This window comes from Mastigoproctus giganteus, chromosome 7, assembly GCF_048544385.1.
Source record: "Mastigoproctus giganteus isolate SK-2022 chromosome 7, ASM4854438v1, whole genome shotgun sequence".
Classification (NCBI taxonomy): Eukaryota; Metazoa; Arthropoda; class Arachnida; order Uropygi; family Thelyphonidae; genus Mastigoproctus; species Mastigoproctus giganteus.
The window spans coordinates 48456177-48481081 of record NC_143581.1 but is presented as its reverse complement, the minus strand read 5'-3'; the positions used below and the strand labels follow the sequence as shown (position 1 = coordinate 48481081).

At 35.2% G+C, this 24905-nt stretch overlaps 1 protein-coding gene across 1 annotated transcript in view; it reads left to right on the top strand.

Moving 5' to 3' along the window:
• Positions 1-24905, top strand: part of LOC150082881 (uncharacterized) — a 142951-nt gene that overhangs the window by 33059 nt on the left and 84987 nt on the right. The window contains exons 3-4 of the mRNA XM_090378309.1: positions 507-710; positions 23048-23272. Coding sequence (XP_090234435.1) covers positions 507-710; positions 23048-23272 — 429 coding nt within the window. The remainder of the gene's footprint in view (positions 1-506; positions 711-23047; positions 23273-24905) is intronic.

The following is a 24905-nucleotide window of genomic DNA, read 5'->3' as shown; positions in this document are numbered from 1 at the left end:
AAATTTGTACAGTACATAGCATCAAACTGGGGAAGCATTCAAGATTTATTGAGCAGAACATCTGGATAATTAAATTATGTAAATTCATAAAAGCTGTTCCTTTTCAGTACTGAGTTATTCAGTATCTTCTGTGGTTATGATTTTTTTAGACAGTTTGATTTTTCTCCCTTAAAAGTTGACAAGCTGATTTTGTCATGTAATTTATGGATAAATGACACATGAAAATAGATTTTCCTTCTGAAAACTGGTTAGCTAGTCCTAAATAAATCATGTAAAATGCAGTTTGAGTTTTCAATCATTTAGGTTAAGAACCAAAGAAGTAAGATGAACATATGTTTATTAAATTTTATTGTTTGAGTTTTATAGCATTATTTTTCCTTACCATGAGAATTACAAATTTCTTGTGTATTCAATGAAACTTTTAAAGAAGTTAAATATATGATTCTTTCTATTCTTTGGCTTTATTCTTAGAAAAATTACAGGTCATGGCTCTTCTTATATTTCAGAAATTCTTACCTGTTCTAGAAAGATATAGAGTCTCTCTTCCTCTGGATTGTCCATTTCATCCGCAGAGAGATGTATTTTGGTGGCTTCAGAAAGATTTTGAGGAGCCGCATTTTTGGAAATGTCCTGTATGTGGACAGATATTCCATTGTGAACATATGCTTATCAATCATTGGGATGAAACACATGCCGAGTTTGCAAATGTGGTAAGTCAATAGTGTAATTTTCCAATAACATTTCATTTTTCTTGAATTTAATATAAATATAATAATCCATATATGATTACATCTCAGAGATAAAAAGAATAAAGTTTTTGTAATGCATTTATGTATGGCTGGATGCATAAAATGTTTAGTGACCAATATGCTGAAACTTTTACTGTTAAGTTAGCAGTTTCATTAATTGTCATTGTGTACTGGTGGCTTGGTAAACATAAAACTTTTATTTGATAACATGACACCATTGGTGACAATGGAATTTCTCAATATCTTTGCAGATGCAGTAGTTCAGGTTAAAATTTGCGATTGGGCATGAATGGTGGATGCACAGAAAAAATTACATTCAATCACTGTGTATCTCTTAAAATAGAGGTGTCTGCTTAAAGTATGTATTCTAGTTTTATTAAAATCCAAGATATCTTCACTGTTGTTTTTTGATATTTTAAGTAGAAGTTTGTGGAGGTAGAGAATGTTTTTGAGACAAAAATAATCTATTCAAGGCACCTATAGAAGACTTTGATTTAAAAGAAAATGCAGACTGTAGAAAATCATGTGAAGAGTTTTATTAGGAACTAAGGATTTTTATATGAACTTTTTCTAGGGGGGCAGAATGGATTATTAACACCTGCTATTTCAGGAGCTGCCTTGGTCTCTTCTTCTTAGGCTAGAAGGAATCTACAAGAAGGCCTACTGGCCAGGACTGACTGCTGAAGTGTTAATGTGTTTGGCAGTCTTGTATTTTCTTATAAACCATTTCTGCTCCTGCCCTTCACACAATATATTATAGAAGACTCTTCAAAAATACAAAATAGCCAAACACAATGTAGTTTGCCTTTGTGATGAACTAAGTAATGATTTTCAAACTTTCAAGCTAACAAACAAGAATGTTTTTTACACTGCATATTTAGTTTTCCAGCTGAAAGCCAGTCTTGCAAACTTTTGCTCAACTTCACCAATCTTCAGCACCAGAAAATGTCACCTTGAAATATTAGAAAGCACACCCCTGGCATCAGCTTACCATTAGGGGTAACAGCAAGAAGATTCCAGGGATCAAAAGCCTCCACCCTTTTAGACAATAAAGATTTTTCCTGCTGTTTATCATACAGCAATACATACATCATTATTATGACTGGAGACCATGGTCAGATTTAGACATGAGAGCGTAAAATATGTAATTATAGGTTTTTATCCTTACTAAAGGAAACAGTGAGGGGGACCTTCCCCCCCTCCCAACTTGGATAGCAAGGCGTCAAGTCATGGCTTCTTTGGCTTATGCCTAAATCTAGCTTTGTTTGAAAATTTCACACAAGAAATACATTTAATAAATTAAAATTCAGCAATTTCATTTTCAGATTGTGGTATTAATGTTGCACTACTGTACTCTTGTTCTGAATTCTGTGAACATAAATAATGGAATAATAAAACAAATCCTTTAAAGTGAACAATGAAGGCTCCAAATTAAAACTCGGTAAAACACAAGGAAAGCTTAATAGAGTACTTTGAGTATCTTCTTTTAGTGAGTAGTGAGTCTGAAAGGTGGGAAGGGATTATATTGCTGCTAGGTAAAAAAAAAAAAAAGAGGGAAGACAAAGATTATATGTTAAAATAACAGGATTAATATATGTATTTCATTCCATGATTGTTAGAGATTTTAATAATATTGTATTTAGTTATTTCATTGATTGTCTGTTCTTCAGAAATTATGTATGGATAGCAAGGGTTTAAGCAACAATTTGGGTCCTCATATTTATTGCATCTGATAATGTGATGGTTAACAACAGAAAGCCTGTCGACAATTGTGGAATTATAAAAATAGAAAGGGTGATATCCTGAAGTGGAAGGAGTTACAATATCACTTGTTCCAGTTTATGTTGAAGAAATGCTGTGAGTGGTTGGCAGTAGCTTCTCATTGGGAGTAACTGCGCCACATCAACCCTGCCGATTTTGATATTAATGATAGGGAACACAGATGGCCTGAGAGTTCAGCAATTGAAATCACTGAACATATTATGAATAAGGACAGGCATGGTGTGCATCTTTTTCTAGAAAATGTAGTGCTACAGCACTGCCATTTGTGATGGAATTCTGGTGGAAGGAGAGAGAGATTAATTTATGCAAAACTGTGGTAGTGCATGACAGTAGACAATTAAATAAAATCAGGCTTTATTTAATTGCATACTGGGAAACACTATTACCATTGAGAAAGACTGCATGAGTAGCTGAAAGCTGTAGCAGATTTTAACAACTTTTAACAGTGTTTAAAGCTTTATCAGTTTTTTTTTTTTTTAATTATTATTTTTAATGGATTTATTATGTATTTTTACTGAACTTTTTGTATTTTGTTATATACTTTCATTATACCATTTTGGTAATTTGAGTTTATAAAGTTTTTAGTTCTTAAAATTTATTTTATTTCTATTATTTTGCAATAACTACAGGCAGCTCTAATTCAAGAATGAGTACAGAAGCATAAAGTGTCCTGGAAAGAGGACGTGTTCTATTTTTGTGTTATTGTGTTTTATTTTTAAGCATTATACTGCACAGTGATGCTACATTAACTACCTAGTATGTACACTATTGTAAAAATATACATCAAAACAGAAAAACTTAGAAACTTAAATAGCTGTTACAGTTATGGCATTGTAAATGTGATATTCCTCAGTATGGTATTCATTTTTGATTTCTGTTTATCATTAATTATTTTTTAATTGAAAAGTTCAGTGTAATAAATTCTATATGGCTCCATGTTCATGTAAAAAGTGTGCTGTATGCCCACTTCTGTGTTAATTTTCCATAATATTTTAGTTTCCCACCAGTTTGCTCACTTTTCGGTTCAGAGATTTGGCCATAAGGTGAGGAAATATTTTTTTTAATAGCCAGGCTACAGTTACTAAAGATACTGTTTGTTCTTATCATTTATTATTATCCATCAGAATTAAGAATAAAGCTCAAAGTGCCCAATTTTACACAGTTGCTGTTTCGTGCCTTTTTTACAAAAAAAAACTGATTCATGAGTAGAATTCACCTAAGTGCCCGCTCTCGGATTTTTTTTTTTTTGCACACCACCTGCTAGAGAGAGATAAAAACGTGAGCATGAATTCAATTTGGCAAACTGAACTTTTTGAATATTTTGTTTTTGTTTTTATTTATTGATTTGAGTATAATTCTGTATTAAATATGACTGTTCCTATTATGTAAGTCCCTGAAAATACCAAAAAGTTTAGATTTTTCTGATTATATAATTGTCTTCAAATGTTTAAGAAATTTATAGTGCAATGCACATATATATATATATATACAAGCGCTGTTCAATGAAGAATGATCATAATTTTTCATGAACAACCGTACTATTTCTAGCTGAGCTGTGGAATTTAAGACCAAACTAAGCTGCATCTCATAGCAACTGCATAGTTGACTTGTGCACACAGTGTGACCTTGGCAGTCAGTCAAGTATATTCCTGTTTAGTTTCACCTAGGTAACAATGAACGTGACGTGCTGCAAGGAACAGTATGCTGCTCTCAAATTTTGTTTCCTTCTCAAGAAAACATCAGCTGAAACATATGAAATGTTAAAAGAGGCTTATGATGAATCTATGCTTCCCTATAGCACAGCTCATAGGTGGTTTAGAATGTTTAAAGATGGACATGATTCAATCACAAAAATCAGTGGTCCTGGAGTTCCAACCACTGCTATCACCACAGAAACCATAAATACTGCTTCTGTAATCGTGAAAGATTGTTACCAGTTACCTTACCGTTGTATAATGGTAAGGTAACTGGCAGAGAAGTTGAGAATGTCAGTGGGAAGCATGCACAGTATTCTCCATGACCATTTGCATATGACATGTTTGTACATGCTGGATGCCAAGGCTACTCACAACTGAGCAACAGCAAGTTGACATGGAAGTTTGTCAGGAGTTGCAGTGGATGGTTACTGAATATGCTGAGGTTCTGCACAAGGTGATAATGATAGATGAGACATGGTATCATCTTTTCGACCCAGTGAATAAGCAACAAAGCTCTGTTTGGAAGGGTATGTCATCACCAACACTGAAAAAAGCAAAAGTTGTGGCTTCTGCAGGAAGGGTTATGATCTCTTTTTTTGATATTCAAGGAGTGGTTTACCAGCATTTTGTGTCACATCACACGACTGTTACAGGACCTTACTGCAGAACTACACTGCACATGTTGAGGGATCATATTCATTGCAAACAACTGTAGCTGCATGCACGTGGGTGGATGCTGCATCATGACAATGTAAGACCTCACATTGCTCATTCTGTTATCGAGTAGTTAGCCAGCATTAATAAAAATCTGTCACCCACCTTACAGCCCTGACCTTGCACCCTGCAATTCCTTTTTATTTCCAAAGTTAAAGAATCGGCTGCAAGTAAAATGTTTCCAGTCATCAGAAGAGGTTGTAAAGACAGTGGTGGCGATTCTTAAATGTATGTCAAAAAATGGCACCTGCCATGTTTTTGAAGAATAGCAGAAACATTGGAGTAAGTGCATTTCATCAAATGGGGACTACTTTGAAAAGAACCATCAAAATATGGATGATTAATAAAGGTATGTTGTGAAAAAAAAATTATAATCATTCTTTATTGAACAGCCCTTGTGTAAATAGTTAATTTTTAACCATTTGTATAAAATTTCTATAGTTCATGCCTTTCCTACAAATTTATTTTCATAGGCAATGTATGTTCAAACTGACACTTATAATTCTTCCACATTTTTCTAAACCAATTAAAATGTAGATAATGAAGGCAATCAACTGCTATTCACTGTTCAGCTCAACTCATCATACTTTTTTTTCCTTCTACATTCATCCTTTCTATATCTATTCTTGGGAACAGTTGTCTTTCATTTGTATATATTTTCAGAAAATTATACCTAGGTATTAAAGTCTATTATTAAAACAGATGTTTGAATGTACATATAAAATATGTAAAATATATATGCAAAGGATGAAATATACAGAAATTACAAATGTACTCATTTTACACTACATTGCATTGAGATTTGGGAGAAATTTTTTGAAGCATTATGAAAGTCTGCTGCTTGCAGACATTTTTGTTTCCTTTGCAGCTAGTGCATTTGAAGGGTGTGAATTTTGTAAAATAATATACTAAATAATTAAATACAGGGTGTTTCAGTTAAACGTTTCAGAACTTCTAAGAGGGGTAGGGTACATCCTGACAACTCGAAATCATATAGCAATGTGGGGTCGGAAATGCTTTCCTGAAGCGGTGTTGTACACAGAAGCACCATAAAGAAAAGAGACCGTAAGTGAGAAATCGTTTTAATAATACATGAAAAGAAGCAAAAGGTACATGGATTAAAGTAAGTGTTCGAAGTTTCTTCCACGGGCTACAATGCACGCCTCACATCTCCGACGCATGGACATCCGAACATTCTGGAATACTCCAGGCGAATTTCGAATTTCTTGAACAAGAACGCCAAGTTAGTAGGATGGATGATTACACGAACGCAGAGTTAGCCGATATGCATTTGGCGTACGGGGCTGCAAATTGTAGTGGGCCAGCCGCACAGCGTTTGTACGCGGAACGATATCCGAACGATATCCGACGAGGCGTATTCCCAGTCATAATTTCTTTGCAAGACTGCACCAGAGGTTAGCTGAGAGAGGTTCATTTGAAATAGCTGACAGGGACAGGGTAAGAACAGCACGGACTCCAGCCGTCGAACAGAATGTGTTGCAGCATGTACAGGGGAATCCAAGAACGAGTACACGAAGTCTAGCAAACGCAGTCGGGGTTTCCCATTGCAGCGTCTGGAGGATTCTCCGAGAACAAGACATGCATCCGTTTCACGTGCAGCGTGTCCAGAAACAGCAACCGGAGGATTATGCACCTCGTATTGCTTTCGCACAGTGGTACCTTGGAAAATGTGCTACAAATCCCCTTTTTCCTGCTGAAGTGTTGTTTTCCGATGAGGCATCCTTCACAAGGGAAGGAATTTTCAACATGCATAACGACCATATCTGGGCGGTCGAGAACCCGCATGCAATACGACGTCGTGCAGCACAGATTCGATTTTCGGTCAATGTATGGGCCGGTATTATGGGAGATCACCTCATCGGACCTTACCTGTTACCGTGTCGTCTAACCGGACCTATCTACTTGATCTTTCTGCAGCAAGTATTGCCACAACTTTTGAGAGATGAACAGATTTCTGCATCGACGCAACAGACAATGTGGTTCCAACACGATGGAGCCCCTGCCCATTATAGCGGAGATGTTCGTAACTACCTGGATGTCACATTTGGTCAACAGTGGATCGGACGTGGTGGTCCCGTGCGTTGGCCTGCTCGGTCACCCGACCTATCATGTCTTGATTTTTATTTCTGGGGTCATATGAAATCGCTAGTTTATGATACCCCTGTTGACAATGCTGAAGAGCTGGTTGCAAGATTCGCAGTAGCTGCCGAAGAAATTCGCCTGGAGTATTCCAGAATGTTCGGATGTCCATGCGTCGGAGATGTGAGGCGTGCATTGTAGCCCGTGGAAGAAACTTCGAACACTTACTTTAATCCATGTACCTTTTGCTTCTTTTCATGTATTATTAAAACGATTTCTCACTTACGGTCTCTTTTCTTTATGGTGCTTCTGTGTACAACACCGCTTCAGGAAAGCATTTCCGACCCCACATTGCTATATGATTTCGAGTTGTCAGGATGTACCCTACCCCTCTTAGAAGTTCTGAAACGTTTAACTGAAACACCCTGTATAATACAATAGAAATTACACGAATAATAATTTGTCTTCTAAGACTTCTTGTTAGAACCACTGGATCTCAGTGAATGAAAAAACCTAGAAGACATAGCATTAACCTTGAACCTTGCCACAAGATCACACTGAGTGGCTTTATAAGTGTCTTCCAATAGTATGATAGCATAGCTTAATTTATTATGGTACTCACCTTTTTTATAATCTGCAATTGATGTTTGAATAAGGTGGATGATAATTTTAATTTAAATTACGAGTAAGTAAGTAGGGATTTAAAACAAAAGTTAAAATATGCGCAAGGAAGTAGAAGTGCACATCTTCATCCTTGTTTGTCAGTATTAAAATTGAAAATGAATGATTAATACTAGAGGCCAATACCATAACAAGTGGCTTTCGTTATCCATGTCTTTAGTTGGCAATGATGGGTTGAAAGTGAATGCATGTATTTAAGAAAGCTAAGTTCCCATGATGCTCCTGGTTACATGTGGAAATCTCAGGTGCATGAGATTCCAAGCAGGTGCAATGTTGCATGGTAGTTAGGTATTTAATACTTTGAGATTGGAATGGCGGCGAAACCATTCTATGACTAGGGCTTCATATTGGAAAATTTTAAAACTGGATTTTAATTTGATAATAGAAATGGCTGAGTCTACTAAGGGGGTGTGATTGTGAGATTGAACATGTGATGCTAGTTCTGATACGATATTAACAATATCGTATCTAGTGCTGATACGATATTAACAATATCGTATCAGCGATATTGTTAATATCGCTGATACGATATTTTTGTGTATCTTTGTATGAATTAAATAACGAGCCAAGTTTATTATAAGTTGAGAATGTGAGGGTGATGTCGGTACCTTTGAATATGCGGCGGAACTGATTACAAAAATTACTATGGTAAGGTAGGATAATACGTAAATTATTATTAGAGTTGTGTTTGGGTGGATTGTTAATATTATTTGGACAGTGAAAATGGTTTGTTGAATTAATTGAGTGGGGTACCTTCTGGATATGAATTTTGTTGTAAGATATTGAAGTTCATAGTTGAGATCGTTTTGTGTAGAACTGTATTTTATAGCATTGTAAATCTGATTATAAAGAATGGCTTTTTTTTATGTTAAGGGGGTGGTGCGAATCAAAATGTAGGTGCAAATCAAACTTGCCAGTATGGGTATTTTTTCTAAAAATTCTTGTTTCTAGTTTGGTGTCATTCCTGTATATGGTGAGGTTCAGAAAATTAATTTGTCCGTTTTCTTCAAGTTCTAGGGTGTATTTTAATCTATTGTGTACTGAATTAAATTTAATGAAAAGATCGTCTATCGTGGATTTTGGTCCTATTAAAAGGATGTCATTGCATATCTTATAAATAATTTTATATCTGAGGGGTATGGTTGTAGTACATAGTTTTCTATTGAAGCTAGGTAAATTTCAGAAAGGGGGGGGGGCTGAGATCCCTAATCCCCTAGGTATTCCATATATTTGCTGGTATATCTGATCGAGGAATCGAAAATATCTAGCATGTAATAAAAAGGTTGTAAGTTCTAATATGCTATTAATTGAAAGGGAAGTGTGATTGGGTAAGGTATTATCGTCTATTAAGAAATTACATAGAGTTCTTATTGTTGAAGGTAAATGTACATTAGGGTACAATGAGACTACATCGAATGATGCTATTATATCATTGTTGGTTATTGTAATATGTTTTATTTTATCAAATGTTTGGGAGGTATTGTTTACTTTGAATTTCGAAAATATGGTGAGGGGGGGGATGATTTTAACTAGGAAAGAAGATAAATTAGTGAAGGCTGATTTACTGAAAGATATTATAGGTCGTAGTGGGTGGTTGGGTCTATGAAGTTTGATAATTCCAAACATATGTGGTAAAATGTTCCGGATGCCAGTTTGTTGTAAGATGTGTAGGTTGATTTCATTGTTTGACCTTAATTTTCTTAGAATGATGTCTAGTTTATTTTTATGTTTAGAAATATTATATGTATTGTCTAATTTATATGTTTCTGAGTCAGAAAGTATTGACTTTCCGACTTAATTATTAATTATTACTATGGTATCGCCTTTATCGGCTTTTTGAACTATAATATTTGTTTTGTTTCGTATTTTTTGTAAGTTACTTAACTGTTATTTATTTATGTTAGGTTGGAATTTAAGTCTAGAATTAAGAATTGAATTGCTTTGGTGTATTAATCGCCATTTATCTGGGTGGTTATTTAATTTAGATTGTAGTTCTATTATATATTCTTTATATGGTAGATAGTATGAATCAGAGCTGTAATACTCAGTACGTTCTACGTTGATAATAATATTTGTCAAATAATAAGAGGAGTTTACCTCAATATAGTACATAGAACACTTCCGTATGATACTCTCCAGAAATTAAAACGGGAAAAAAGAAAAAATCGACAACTTACCGGTACATTAGAGTAAAATATAAATAATTAAAAAACCAATTTAAATCAATTAAAAATCAAATTAATGCAATTAAAAGAATCTAACGAAAATATTCAAAACGATTTTCCTTCCTGAAGCTGACAATGCTTTTTGACCATATGTCATGATCACAGGAATGAAAATTACCGAATCGGGTTAAACCTGAAACTTAAATAGTCATTATTTGTCTTCACGCATGCGCATAAAGGTCCACGCATCGGAGATCAAATATGGCCGCCGAACATTAACAGAATTCTCGTGTCATTTAGTTTCTGCAATTAATAGTCACATATAATTACGTTGAACATTAAGTATTTTGGCCTCGTTAAATAAAAAGGTATGTTTTTCATTAATGGCATGAAAGGCTAATTCTGACGCTGCTGAACGAGAAGCACGAATTTTCGTTATATTCTTTTAATTGTGTTAATTTGATTTTTAATTGTTTTAAATTTATTTGAATTGTGTTAAATTGGTTTTTTAATTATTTATATTTTACTCTAATGTACCGGTAAGTTGTTGATTTTTTCGTTTTTCCCATTTTAATTTCTGGAGAGTATCATATGGAAGTGTTCTATGTACTATATTGAGGTAAACTCCTCTTATTATTTTACAAATATTCTTTATATGGATATTGGTCACCTTTGATGGCAAAATTAAAACCGTAATCGAGGCTGGCGAGTTCGGTAGGGGAAAAGGGGTATGATGAAATGTTTATTGTGGAAGATTTTTGGGATGTGTGAAGTTTCTGTGTGAGGGTTCTCCATTTCCTGTTATGTCTAAGTTCAATGTCTTTAATAGCAGCTGTTATACGTATTTCATTGTATGTCGTAAATTCTACCCAAGATTGTGGTGTCATATTTCTTTTTAGGCAAAATCTTAATCAGTGTATTTGAGATAGTAAGTGGTATTTTTTATTATATCTCTTCTGTAATTCTTTTTGTACAATTTTAATGCAGGTTTCGTGGATAATATATGGGTATTTTTTACATGTATTACTAGGAAATATATGGCAAATTTCGGGATATATTATGAAAAAGACTTTTTTTTTTTTTTTTTTTTTTTAAAGGAAATGTGGGTTTTATTGGAAAAATATTTAATTAAGATTTGTGAGAGTTGTGTTTCAGAATTTGACATGTTGAGAGGCATCATGGAATGTAGATTAAAAGATCTGTGCGTGCAGAAAAAGGTGCGTTAAATAGTTAAAATATTTTGTATTATGACAATTCGATAGTTGTAGATTTCTTAAAATACCATTTATAATTCACTTAGTATGATAGCATAGCTTAATTTATTATGGTACTCACCTTTTTTATAATCTGCAATTGATGTTTGAATAAGGTGGATGATAATTTTAATTTAAATTAGGAGTAAGTAAGTAGGTATTTAAAACAGAAGTTAAAATATGCGCAAGGAAGTAGAAGTGCACCGTTTCTGCACCATTCTTTTAATCTACGTTCCATGATGCCCCTCAACATGTCAAATTCTGACACACAACTCTCACAAATCTTAATTAAATATTTTTCCAATAAAACCCACATTTCCTTTTTAAAAAAAATGTCTTTTTCATAATATTATCCCGAAATTTGTCCGTATATTTTCTAGTAATACATGTAAAAAATACCCTTATATTATCCACCAACATTGCATTAAAATTGTACAAAAAGAATTACAGAAGAGATATAATAAAAAATACCACTTACTATCTCAAATACACTGATTGAGATTTTGCCTAAAAAGAAATATGACACCATAATCTTGGGCAGAATTTACGACATACAATGAAATACGTATAACAGCTGCTATTAAAGACATCGAACTTAGACGTAACAGGAAATGGAGAACCCTCACACAGAAACCTCACACACCCCAAAAATCTTCCACAATAAACATTTCATCATACCCCTTTTCCCCTACCGAACTCGCCAGCCTCGATTACGGTTTTAATTTTGACATCAAAGGTGACCAATATCTATATAAAGAATGTGTAACAGAACTACAATTTAAATTAAATAACCACCCGGATAAATGGAGATTAATACACCAAAGCAATTCAATTGTTAATTCTAGACTTAAATTGCAACCCAACATAAATAAACAACAGTTAAGTAACTTGCAAAAAATACGTAACAAACCAAATATTATAGTTCAAAAAAGCCGATAAAGGCAATACCATAGTAATAATTAATAAAAATAAATACATAGAAAAAATGGAATCGATACTTTCCGACTCAGAAACATATAAATTAGACAATACATATAATATTTCTAAACATAAAAATAAATTAGACATCATTCTAAGAAAATTAAGGTCAAACAATGAAATCAACTTACACATCTTACAACAAATTGGCATCCGGAACAACATTTTACCGCATATGTTTGGAATTACCAAACTTCATAAACCCAACCACCCAAGGCACCTCCGTAGCCAGGTGGGCAGGAGCAGCAGTGCGTAGCACATGCTTCTTGATTAGACCGGGGTTCGAGCCCGTGCCCACCAAATACGGAGGATGCGGAAAGGTCAGGGAATGACCACCGCATATCTTCGGAGCAATATGGCCTTAGTTGCTAATGCTCCTAAAAACCAAATAACAAACAAACAAAGAAACCAACCACTCACTACGACCTATAATATCTTTCAGTAAATCAGCCTTCACTAATTTATCTTCTTTCTTAGTTAAAATCATCTCCCCCCTCACCAGATTTTCGAAATTCAAAGTAAACAATACCTCCCAAACATTTGATAAAATAAAACATATTACAATAACCAAAAATGATATAATAGCATCATTCGATGTAGTCTCATCGTACACTAAGGTACATTTACCTTCAACATTACAAACTCTACGTAATTTCTTAACAGACGATAATACCTTACCCAATCGCACTTCTCTTCAATTAATAGCATATTAGAACTTACAACCTTTTTATTAGATGCTAGATATTTTCGATTCCTCAATCAGATATACCAGCAAATATACGGAATACCTAGGAGATTAGGGATCTCAACCCCCCTTTCTGAAATTTACCTAGCTTCAATAGAAAACTATGTACTACAACCATACCCCCAGATATAAAATTTTTTATAAGATATACAGATGACATCCTTTTAATAGGACCAAAATCCACAATAGACAATCTTTTCATTAAATTTAATTCAGTACACAATAGATTAAAATACACCCTAGAACTTGAAGAAAACGGACAAATTAATTTTCTGAACCTCACCATATACAGGAATGACACCAAACTAAGAACAAGAATTTTTAGAAAAAATACCCATACTGGCAAGTTTGATTTGCACCTACATTTCGATTCGCACCACCCCCTTAACATAAAAAAGGCCGTTCTTTATAATCAGATTTACAATGCTATAAAATACAGTTCTATACACAACGATCTCGACTATGAACTTCAATATCTTACAACAAAATTCGTATCCAGAAGGTACCCCACTGAATTAATTCAACAAACCATTTTCACCATCCAAAATAATATTAACAATCCACCCAAACACAACTCTAATAATAATTTACGTATTATCCTACCTTACCATAGTAATTTTTGTAATCAGTTCCACCGCATATTCAAAGGTACCGACATCACCCTCACATTCTCAACTTATAATAAACTTGGCTCGTTATTTAATTCATACAAAGATACACAAAAATATCATATCAGCGATATGAACAATATTATTTACCTAATAAAATGTCAATCTGGCTGTAATGCGTGTTATATTGGTAGTACAACTTCAAAATATGGTTCTATTAAAACATCAAACACACCCGCGTACCACCACTACAATAGTTTTAAGATGGGTCAAACCAACACAGAACTAGCATCACATGTTCAATCTCACAAACACACCCCCTTAGTAGACTCAGACATTCCTATTATCAAATTAAAATCCAGTTTTAAAATTTTCCAATATGAAGCCTAGTCATAGAATGGTTTCGCCACCATTCCAATCTCCAAGTATCAAATACGAAACTACCTTACAACATTGCACCTGCTTGGAATCTCATGCACCTGAGATTTCCACATGTAACCAGGAGCATCGTGGGAACTTAGCTTTCTTAAATACACGCGTTCACTCTCAACCCATCATTGCCAACTGAAGATGTGGATAATGAAAGCCACTTGTTATGGCTATTGGCCTCCAGTATTAATCATTCATTTTCAATTTTAATATTGACAACCAAGGACGAAGACGTGCACTGCTACTTCCTTGCTCATATTTTAACTTCTGTTTTAAATCCCTACTTACTTACTCGTAATTTAAATTAAAATTATCATCCACCTTATTCAAACATCAATTGCAGATTATAAAAAAGGTGAGTACCATAATAAATTAAGCTATGCTATCATACTAAGTCAATTTTAAATGGTATTTTAAGAAATCTACAATATCGTGTGAAAGGCATAATGTGGGATAAATACTCAAAAATTAAAAAATTTACGCACTTGACCACACATTATTTTTGTAATTTTGAATGGTTTATTGAGTCCTTGAAGTAGAAATTTAACAAAAGATATAAATTTATTTCGTGCTTCACTGGAGTCAAGTGTTTGCCTGTTTAAAAATTTTTTCCTTTGGAATCACTACTTCCGAAGATGATAATGCCACAGCAATGGACAAATGATCTTGTCATCTGGCCCAGCAGCAATTGGCTTCACATACCATAATCCAGCTGTATATGCTCAGGAACTACATTGATTGCATCAGCAATGTTAACATCTGCTACATTATGTATTAGCCAATTCATGTGTTATTAATTTATTTATTTTTCTATATAACTTTACATTAGTTGTCCCAGGGCAAGCTTGTAATTATCAGAGCTAATAAACGGAATTTATTATTATTTTTATTTTATTATTTTTTTTTTGTGTACATAGTGGGTGGCCACAATTAAAGTATCTTTATTTAGAGCTATTTGGAGATTCTTTGGAGGACTTAGAAGAGAATTATGTGAAAAACAATTGGTTATAAAAATCACCACCAGAGAGGTTGTGCTGCAAACAGTTTACGTATCCAACTCCACTCACATGAATATAGAATGGAAGGCACAAGATGCTGCAGATAAGAATACAGAGTGTGAATGATACAATGCTTCTCATCTTACCAGAGCATGGTTTGATTGTGTAGCTCTACTATTAGAATGGAAGCAATGTAGTAGCAGTGATTTTAGATTACAGGCATTTCAATCAGCAACAAAGAGATCCAGTGGCATTATGTCGTATCAGAAAAATTATTGCACAGTTCAAGGAAACAGGTCTGAGAGTGAGGCCAGGAAGAGAATACAAATCCTACAACCAAGAGCAAGCTTAGGTTATTGCTACTACAGTCATGGAAACATACGTTGACAATGGTAAACCAGTATCACAGCCAGAAGCCAGAACTAGTGCACATGTTGCAGAATGATGGAGGAGTATCCCTTATGCAACAGTATAGTAGATATAAATAAAGTTTGTGGGTCTACTCATACAAATTCCACTGCAAGCAGGCTGAAACTTCACCGATATTTTTCTCAACTTCTTGGCACAAATTGAGGAAGACATCAGATGACTATGGAACATCAATGATCACTTGATGTCTTCTTCATTTGCATTTTAATGGGATCGTTACACCCAAAACTGCAAGATTTTAGCCACCATATACACAGGAAATATTCTTACATGCATTAAGGTCAATATATTGGTGCTTTCATAGCTGCCTTCATTATTGGTCCATTCTTTTTTGAAGAAACCATATCACAGGACCTGTAACATGTTCAGTTTCTTCCCAATAGTACAAAGATATGATTGTCCTTCCACAGCTGCAACAGTGAAGATGTTTGGAAACAACAGTTTTTATGAAAAGCCTTGCACCTCCTCATATTGTGAGATCTATGTGAGAATTACTACAAGAGCATTTTATCACTGAAAAGGTAATCAGTCAATTGTTTTCCATACCATGGCAGACACTTTTTTTTTTTCTTTTCTTAACCTCATTCCTTGCAACTTTTAGTTTTGGAGCTGCTTAAAGGAAAGAGTGTGTCATGGTAACATTTTCATCCTACAGCCCTGAAGTATGGCATTACACTGCACGTAAGAAACATCATCCCCAATATTACATTCTTCAGTTGATCATGCCATACTCATTTTGGGTTTCTGCTAGGCTACAGTGAATCACATATTGAGCACTGATTGATGAATCTAGGTAGTGCCAGTCAATTGGCAGCACCATATTATTAATGTGCTTTACAACAGTCATGCAATGTGTTATGTAATGATGTGGGTCTACTCATACAAAGGTAGGGGAAATTTTAATGCAGAAAACAAAATCTGGTAGATTCGATGTGCATTACTGCTTTAATTATTAGAAGACGAAATGCACAAGGCATAATTTCTTATGGGTTTAGATAATTAACTATATAATATCGGTGTAGATACACCATAGTTTACCTATAAATTTTAACTACATATATAGTGTAAGTTGTTTGAACTATGTATGTTGTGAATCCAGGTGAGAACCCACAATGTGAGAACCCAGGTGTGAATTGTGGGGGAGAATCCACAATGTGAGATACAATTAAAACGATGCCTTTACACTACATACGTAGTTTAAATTTATGGGTAAACTATGATGTATCTACACCAATATTATATAGTTAATTACTGATTTAAGCATACAGGGACTTTCTGTAACAAGTTCCCCATGATCCACTCCAAGAAATTAGCTCTAAAGCTTGGTCTTATATCCAGCTTAAAAATAAATACAAATATATTTGTTCTGCCTGAGATGTTAATATTTTTTTAAATTATATAAGATCACCTAAACAGGTAAATCTGTTATATATTTAAAAATCTGAGACACTACCAGGATAGATGTTTGGAAGCTTACTGGCTTCTCATCAGCCAGTGGATGGCCTCTATTAGGAAATAGATCATATATACCCCAGGGGCTCACATCTGGTGAGTATGAGCTTGCCACTTCCAGGGTCCTGAGCTGGATATCATCATTCTTCTCTTTCTTGCGCCTCCGTAGCCAGGTGGGAAGGAGCAGTAGTGCGTATCACATGCTTCTTGAGTAGACCGGGGTTCGAGCCCGTTACCACCAAATACGGAAGATGCGGAAAGGTCAGGGAATGATCACCGCATATCCCGGAGCAATATGGCCTTAGTTGCTAATGCTCCTAAAAACCAAAAACACAACAACAACTTCTCTTTCTTGGTGACTCCTTTCTACTTGTGACTCTCTCTCTCTCTCTCAGGGTAACTCGGGAATTTTTTTGGTTGGTGCAGTATAAACCTCAGGCTTCCTTGCACTATATGGCTAATAAAATTAATAATAATAATAATAATTTTATCTGTATCATTAAATTGCATAGAGTTGTGCAGCCCATTTCTGAGAGAATGCATCCATAGCAGTTATATGTTTAAATAGAATTTTCTTCTTACACCACTTTGCTGTTCATATAGACCAATGCTTCCCAAACCTTTTCCTTCATTACCCAAAGCTGCTTATCAGAAAGCCCTTTTTACCCAATGTAGGTAAAACACTAACTGCACAGAAAACATATATGACAAGTGAAGAGAGAGATCAGTCAAAAATAGGAAGCAAATAATATCTTTGATGCAGTGTCTTTATTTTTAACATCCCTAAACATTTTAGCAGCCACAAAAAATTTGGTAATTATTCACCATAAATATTTCATCGCCCAGGTCCCAGCTAATGAGTATAATGCCACTGCTCCATCTTATTTACTAGTTCTGCAAAGTTGGGAGCAGTTGGAGACAGAGCACACCTCACATCATATTCGGGGTTCAGCAGACAGTTTTCTTTTGTGCTCTTTATGAACACAAGAGTGGAAAATCCTACTTCACACATGTAGATGCTTGGAAACGGCAATAATTGCATCACAGCCTCCCCAGCCACCACAGGATATTCATCACAAATTGTTAACCAGAAAGACTCCAAATGGTCCTTCTTTTCTTCAAATAACATTTTGGTCTGCAAAACCATTAACCATTGGGGATTTCAGTCAAGTAATTCATGTAATATATAGACCTTTCTAGTTCAAGAAAGTATTCCTTGAAACGCGAAGATTGTTTTGTTAAGTGGGTTAAGTGAGGATGCTGTGATGGGGTTGATTTCAGTGAAATCAACCCCATCAGCATCCTCCAAGAACAAAGAAAGGGTGGGGAAGAATGAAATTTTATGTTGCTCTGCCTTTTTTAGCCAATACTCGAGCTTTTCTTGAAATGCTGTTATTTTTTCATGTTGGAGAAAATATCAACTAAATAACTAAGCTGAGCTAACCACATCATGTTGGAAATTCTTTCAATGTGAGCATGCTTCTTTTCAACCAAAAACATGTCAATTTCAGTCCTCAGCTCCCGGCGCCTCTGTAGCCAGGTGGGAAGGAGCAGCAGTGCGTAGCACAGGCTTCTTGATTAGACCGGGGTTCGAGCCCGTCACCACCAAATACGGAGGATGCGGAAAGGTCAGGGAATGACCACCGCATATTCCCGGAGCAATATGGCCTTAGTTGCTAATACTCCTAAAAACCAAAATAACAAACAAACCTCAGCTCCCAAAAGCAATTCAGCACATTCCCTCTTGAGAGCCAATGGGTCTCCGCATAGAAAACAAGGTTCTTATGTAATGAATCAGTTTCGGAACACAAGATTCTGAAGAGTCTTTTGTTTAAAGTACATGCCTTGATTAAGTTCACTATGGTAATGACATTTTTCATGACTTCCTCTAGTTCAGGAACAAGACCTTTAACGGCCAGAGCTTGGCAGTGAATCGTACAACATGTTGACAGAATTTTGGGGTTGCTTTGCATGAGCTATAAAGCCTGAATGCTGACCCAACATTGAGGAAGCACCATCACTGTTAATCCCCACACAGGAAACCCACATTAAACCTTCTTTGCTAAAAAATGCATGAATAGCGTGGAATGTGTCAATTCCTTTACAGGTCGTTTTTAAAGGCTTGCAGCAAAGAAGATCTTGTTCAGTCGTGGTTTCAAACATATAAAGGACGTAGACCGTCAACTGCTAGCCATTGGAGACATCCGTGGTTTCGTCCATTTGAATAGCAAACTTACCACTCCAAATGATACGGCAAATAAGTTCTGCCTTTATGTCTCCAGCAATGATTTCAATTTGGCGACTAATAGTACTGCTGCCACTTTTCGTGCTTGGCCAGACCCACACATTACAGGAATTTTTCTAGCAGGGATAAGGAGGTGATTATTCCCTTGTATAAGACAATGGTCAGGCCACACCTTGAGTACTGTATACAAGTCTGGAGGCCTCATTTCAAGAAGGATGTAGAGCTGCTGGAACGAGTACAGAGAAGGGCAACAAGATCAGTGAATGGAACAAAGGGTTGCTCTTACAAAGAAAGGCTTAAGTTTTGCAAATTACAGTGTCTGGAGACTAGGCACCGGCGAGGTGATCTGATAGAGGTGTATAAAGCCTTGAATGGTTTGAGCATGCTCAATGCTGATGGGATTCTGCCTCTTGCTCAGAATAATCACCTGAGAGGTCATAAATTCAAATTGAGGAAAGACAGATGTGCGGAAATTTGCCTTTAGCCAGTGGGTAGTTGGTTGGTGGAACAGACTTCCATCCCTTGTTGTGGAAGTTGATAGCCTAAATAAGGCTCAGCTGGACAGGTATTTCGAACGAACGGAGGGGTGAAGTGGAAGTTTTTTTTTTTTTTTTTGGCTGGTGCTGCATAAGCTTGCTTTCTTGCATCATATGCCTCTACTAATGCTAATGCTAATTATTTCTTTGATGCGAATAGCAGTTAGCCAGATGAGCATTTCTACTATTGCATGTGGCATCTTTGATTTTGTAATCAGGTAAGCCACTTCAACGCTTGCTTTTGCCGCATCCTTTTGATTAATTGCTTTGGAATTCTTGTTAGTAAGTTGCTGCTTCTTTATAATCCCTTCTAAATGTTGAAAATATGATGGAGGCTTGGACAGCAATGTTGGATGTTTCTGCTTCATATGGTCTTGGAGCTTACTCTTTTTTAATGACTCATTGCATAGAACAGTGGAGCACACAACACATTGTGGTTTCACGACTCCCTTGTCTTCGATATAGGTGAAACCTAGCTCAATGAATTCTGGCATATAAGGATGTTTGGTAGCATTCATTCTGGGTAAGAAAAAAAGATGGAAATTAGGATTTAAATATTCATTATATTATTTTAATTAAACTAAAAATAATATAATGAAGATTACCTTTCCAAATGTGTACAGTACAATTTATAAACACAGCCAGTGCGATACATACCTCACACCACCACAGCTAGCAACACACTGCACCTAAAGTTTAGACTAGACAACTTGACTCACTCACTTTAGTTTAGTTGGGGGTGCAGTATGTGTAGATGTATTTTGTCAATTCACCATATGCATGTGAGCACGGCAGAAATGATTGAATCTAATGACAGGTGTATGGCGTATTTATTAAATAGCAAATAAATACTTGTTAGGCTGTTTTAAAGTATTAGTGCACACTGACTGATCACTTTCTTCAGAGTACTTCTTCTTCTACACTTTTACAGTAAATTTTAATGTGTATTCCGAGGTGTATTGTTACCCAAAAAAAACCACTTTTACCCAGATTTGGGAAACACTGATGTAGACAAAATCCATTATTCACTTAGTTCAGCAAACATTTGCAAATAGAGACCACCTGCTGGCTGATGAGAAGCCTGTATGCTTTGAAACAGCTCTTGGCAGTGTCTTAGATTTTTAAATGCATAGTGGATTTGCCTGCTTATTATTATTATTAGTTGTAGTAGTAGTATGGCAATGGTGGTGAAATATGACACAGGAAAGCAAGCTCATAAAGTAACAGCCAAAAAAAAAAATCCTCCAACATCATCTGTCCATCCCCTTTAATAATTTGTCTAGTTTAGGTGATGTTCTACAATTTAAAAAGATATTAACAACTTGGACAGAACTGTGGATAGCAGTATTTGCTTTTTTTAAGTTGGATATAAGACTAAGCTTTAGCACCAGTTTCTTGGCATTGATCTTTTGAGGGAGTAGAAAGTTCCCTGTGATAGTGTATCCAGTGCAGTAATAAACCTGAAATCTATCACACATGTTAGGTGTTTATTGATAATAATAGTAGTAGAAGTAGTAGTAGTAATGGCAAATGATTCAAGAAAGCAAGCATATATCAACCAACAAAAAAAAAGGGGGGGGGGGAATGGTTCACCATCTTCCATACCCCTCCAAGAATCTGAAAGCAAACTTCCACACATCTATCCTACAACCATCCTTCCTCGATTTGAATTTATGCCCCCCTCGTGTGCAGTCTCAGCAAATGGAAGAATACCATTAACATTCAGTTTACTGAATCCAGTCAAGGCTGTTTAAACACCTCAGTCAGATCTCCCTGTAGGTGCCTGGTCTTGAGATGATGCAGTTTGCGGAATGGAAGCCTTTCTAAGTAAGAGCACACTTTTGTTCCTTTCCCTTCACCAATCTTGTCCTTTTCTGCACCCATTCCAGCAGATCTACATCCTTCCTAAAGTGAGCCCTCCAGACTTGTATACAGTACTCAAGATGCAGCCTAACCATGGCCTTATACAAAGAGATAATCACCTCCTTATCCCTACTAACAAAGTTTTTGTATATCCTTGGCAAAACCCCGTGAGCTTGTCCTTGCGCCATGTCTGCACTTCTCAGAGAATTTCATGTCTGACTGCACAAGTACCCCAGGTCTTTTTCATTCTTCACTACCCTGTGTGTGATACTACACAGTATCACACACATAGTTGATAAGTTACTCTGGGATTACCGCTACCCATATGCAGTACCTTGCATTTGTCAATGTTAAACTTCAACTGCCATTTCTCATCCCATTGACCCAATTTTTCTAGATCCTGTTGCAGTAGCTCACCCTGATGACTGGCTTTAACCACCCTGCCATCCTTTGTATCATCTGCAAACTTAGACATTATATACTTAGACCTGATATACCCTACTCAATATCATTAATAAATATTGAAAACAATAATGGGCCCTGCAATTCCACTGCAGAACTCCACTAATAACATTAGTCCACAAAGGGCAATGGCCATTGATAACTACTCTCTGTCCTCTTCCACTTAACCGTCTCTTTATCCATAGCAGTAACTTGCCCTTAATGCCACATTGCTCTGGTTTGTACAGCAGTCTTTTATGTGAAACAATATAAAAAGCCTTCCTGAAATCTGCATATAGCATGTCAAAATTATTTTTTGCATCCAGTTACTTAGTCATTGCATCATAGTAACTTATCAGATTGGTTAGGCAAGGCTGCCCCTTGACAAATACATGCTGTGATTGCAGTATAATTGTATGCCTATCCAAATGGTCCTGCATTACTTCTTTCTTTAACTAGTGATTCCATTATTATCTCTGGAACAGACATTAAGCTAACAGGTCTATAATTACTCATGTTGCCTTTTGATAATGCTACACAAAAACTTCAAGCAGTAAAATTATAATATTATTTACCAAACTGGTGGTAATGGCATATTCTTCATTTACAGTATGCACAACTGCACAAATTATATGATGGGTTAATTGTTCACAGAAAAATTTCCCTGGTGGTGATTTTTGGAACTATTTTTGTTTTTAATGTAATTCACTTCTTCTTCCTCCAAAATATATAACTGCCAAATTTTGCTTCATTTCTTCCATTAGATTGCACTTCTGTGTTGTTATTGTTATTTGGTTTTTAGGAACATTAGCAACTAAGGCCATATTGCTCCGGGATATTCAGTGGTCATTTCCTGACCTTTCCGCATCCTCCGTATTTGGTGGTGACGGGCTCGAACCCCAGTCTAATCAAGATGCGTGTGCTACGCACTGCTGCTCCTTCCCACTTGGCTACAGAGGCGCCGCACTGCTGTGACAAGTGCAGACAGGTCTATTAGGTTAACCTGGTATTTTATATAACAGAGTTTCATTTTTCCTAATTCTGAACCTATCCACAGTATACATCTAACATTTTTGAATTACTGTTAAGAGAAAAGCTTATATGAATGCTTTAACATTTTCTCAGATTAATTAGAAATAATTGACTACACCACTACATAACTAATTAAAGAAATTTTTTTAGGCAGAGGATGCTGTGTGCCTTGCTGATTACTGTGATGTTTTTCGATGTGACATATTGATTTCTAAAGCAAGAAATGACAAGAATGACAAAATTAATGGAATATCAGGAAAACTTGGAAAGAAGTGTGACTATGTTTTTAATTCCCTTTATGATGAAGAAATGCCATCTCAATGTTTACATCATTGCGATGAAAGAAAGTTACTGCCATTGAGTAATAAATGTAGAGTGAGTTTACCTTCTTTTTTGTCAACTTTATGTAGGTTCAAATAGTACTGATAATTTCCCCTAACAAAACAGATCTTTTAGCTTTTATGTATCAAAAACAGGAGTTTAACAAATTAAGTATATCCCAGAGTAGGTTCAGCATATTTTTTGTTTTTCTTCTTTTAGCAGTTGCTGTTAGCTTTTGGGAATATCTAGTGGTAATGCTGGCCTTTTCCTTTACTCAATGATGAATAATATTTTGTCATTGTTTTACCACTTAACAGGTAGACAGTTCACTTTGAAATTTACAGAATGTTTTCACAGCTGCTGGTTCTCTAGATTTATGACAGAGAATTCATCTTTTTTACTCAGTTTGACACTTCTCTATTCCACTGTCATAATATAGTTGGTGACATAGAGTTTCTCAGTCTTTTTAGAAAAACTCAGTTTTCTCCTCTTTTTTTTCTTTTCACAAAAAAATAATAAATCTGCATTAAAATTATATATATATCTTTATACATTAAAAAAAGTTTTCCTCCTAGTGATATTTATTCAAGCCAATGGGGAAAGAGGGCAGGGCAATTATGTCACTACAAATGTACAGGCAAATAATTACATTGTTATCTTCCATTGAAAGAAACTGCCTCCATAATATCCATCAACCTCTTGCACATGCTTCACTCTGTAATACATGACCATGCATGATATCATTTGATGTTCCATTGTAATATCAGCTGATGAAGGGACCCAATATAGTTTGTATATTTGTAAATAGTTTAGTATTTTATAAATATTTTAAATATTTGTATAGTTTGTAAATAGTTTAGTAGTTTATAAATATTTAAATATCTGTATAGTTTGTAAATAGTTTAGTATTTTATAAATATTTTTAAAATAATAAGAGGAGTTTACCTCAATATAGTACGTAGAACACTTCTGTATGATACTCTCCAGAAATTAAAACGAAAAAATCGAAAACTTACATTAGAGTAAAAAATACATAATTAATTAAAAACCAAAATTTAACACAATTTAAATAAATTAAAAATAAATTTAACGCAATTAAAAATTAAAAATAATCTAACGAAAATATTCAAAACGATTTTTGTTAAGGAAGTTTCGAGTAAGGAAGGAAAATCATTTTGAATATTTTCGTTAGATTCTTTTTAATTTTTAATTGCGTTAAATTGATTTTTAATTAATTATGTATTTTTTATTCTAATATAAGTTTTTGATTTTTTCGTTTTAATTTCTGGAGAGTATCATACGGAAAGTGTTCTATGTACTGTATTGAGGTAAACTCCTCTTATTATTTTACAAATATTAATATCAACATAGAATGTATTGAGCAAAAGGTCTTTTCCTAAGTAACCTATGTAAACACAGGTAAATAATTACATAGTGATATTTATTCGACCTTGGGAGTGGTGGGTGGTGGAGTAGCCAAAGGGAGAAGAGGAATATGGGTCACATGGTACAAGTGGGCGGGACTATGTCACTACAAATACACAGGTAAATAATTACATAGATCATTTCCTGATTAGATATCGATCATAGTGGCATAGTGTTTGGGTAAGGTGCCACCTGTGGTTCCCCACATCTGTGCCATCAGTACTCTTGTGATGAATACAGAATCTCTGTAAAAGCCAGAAAA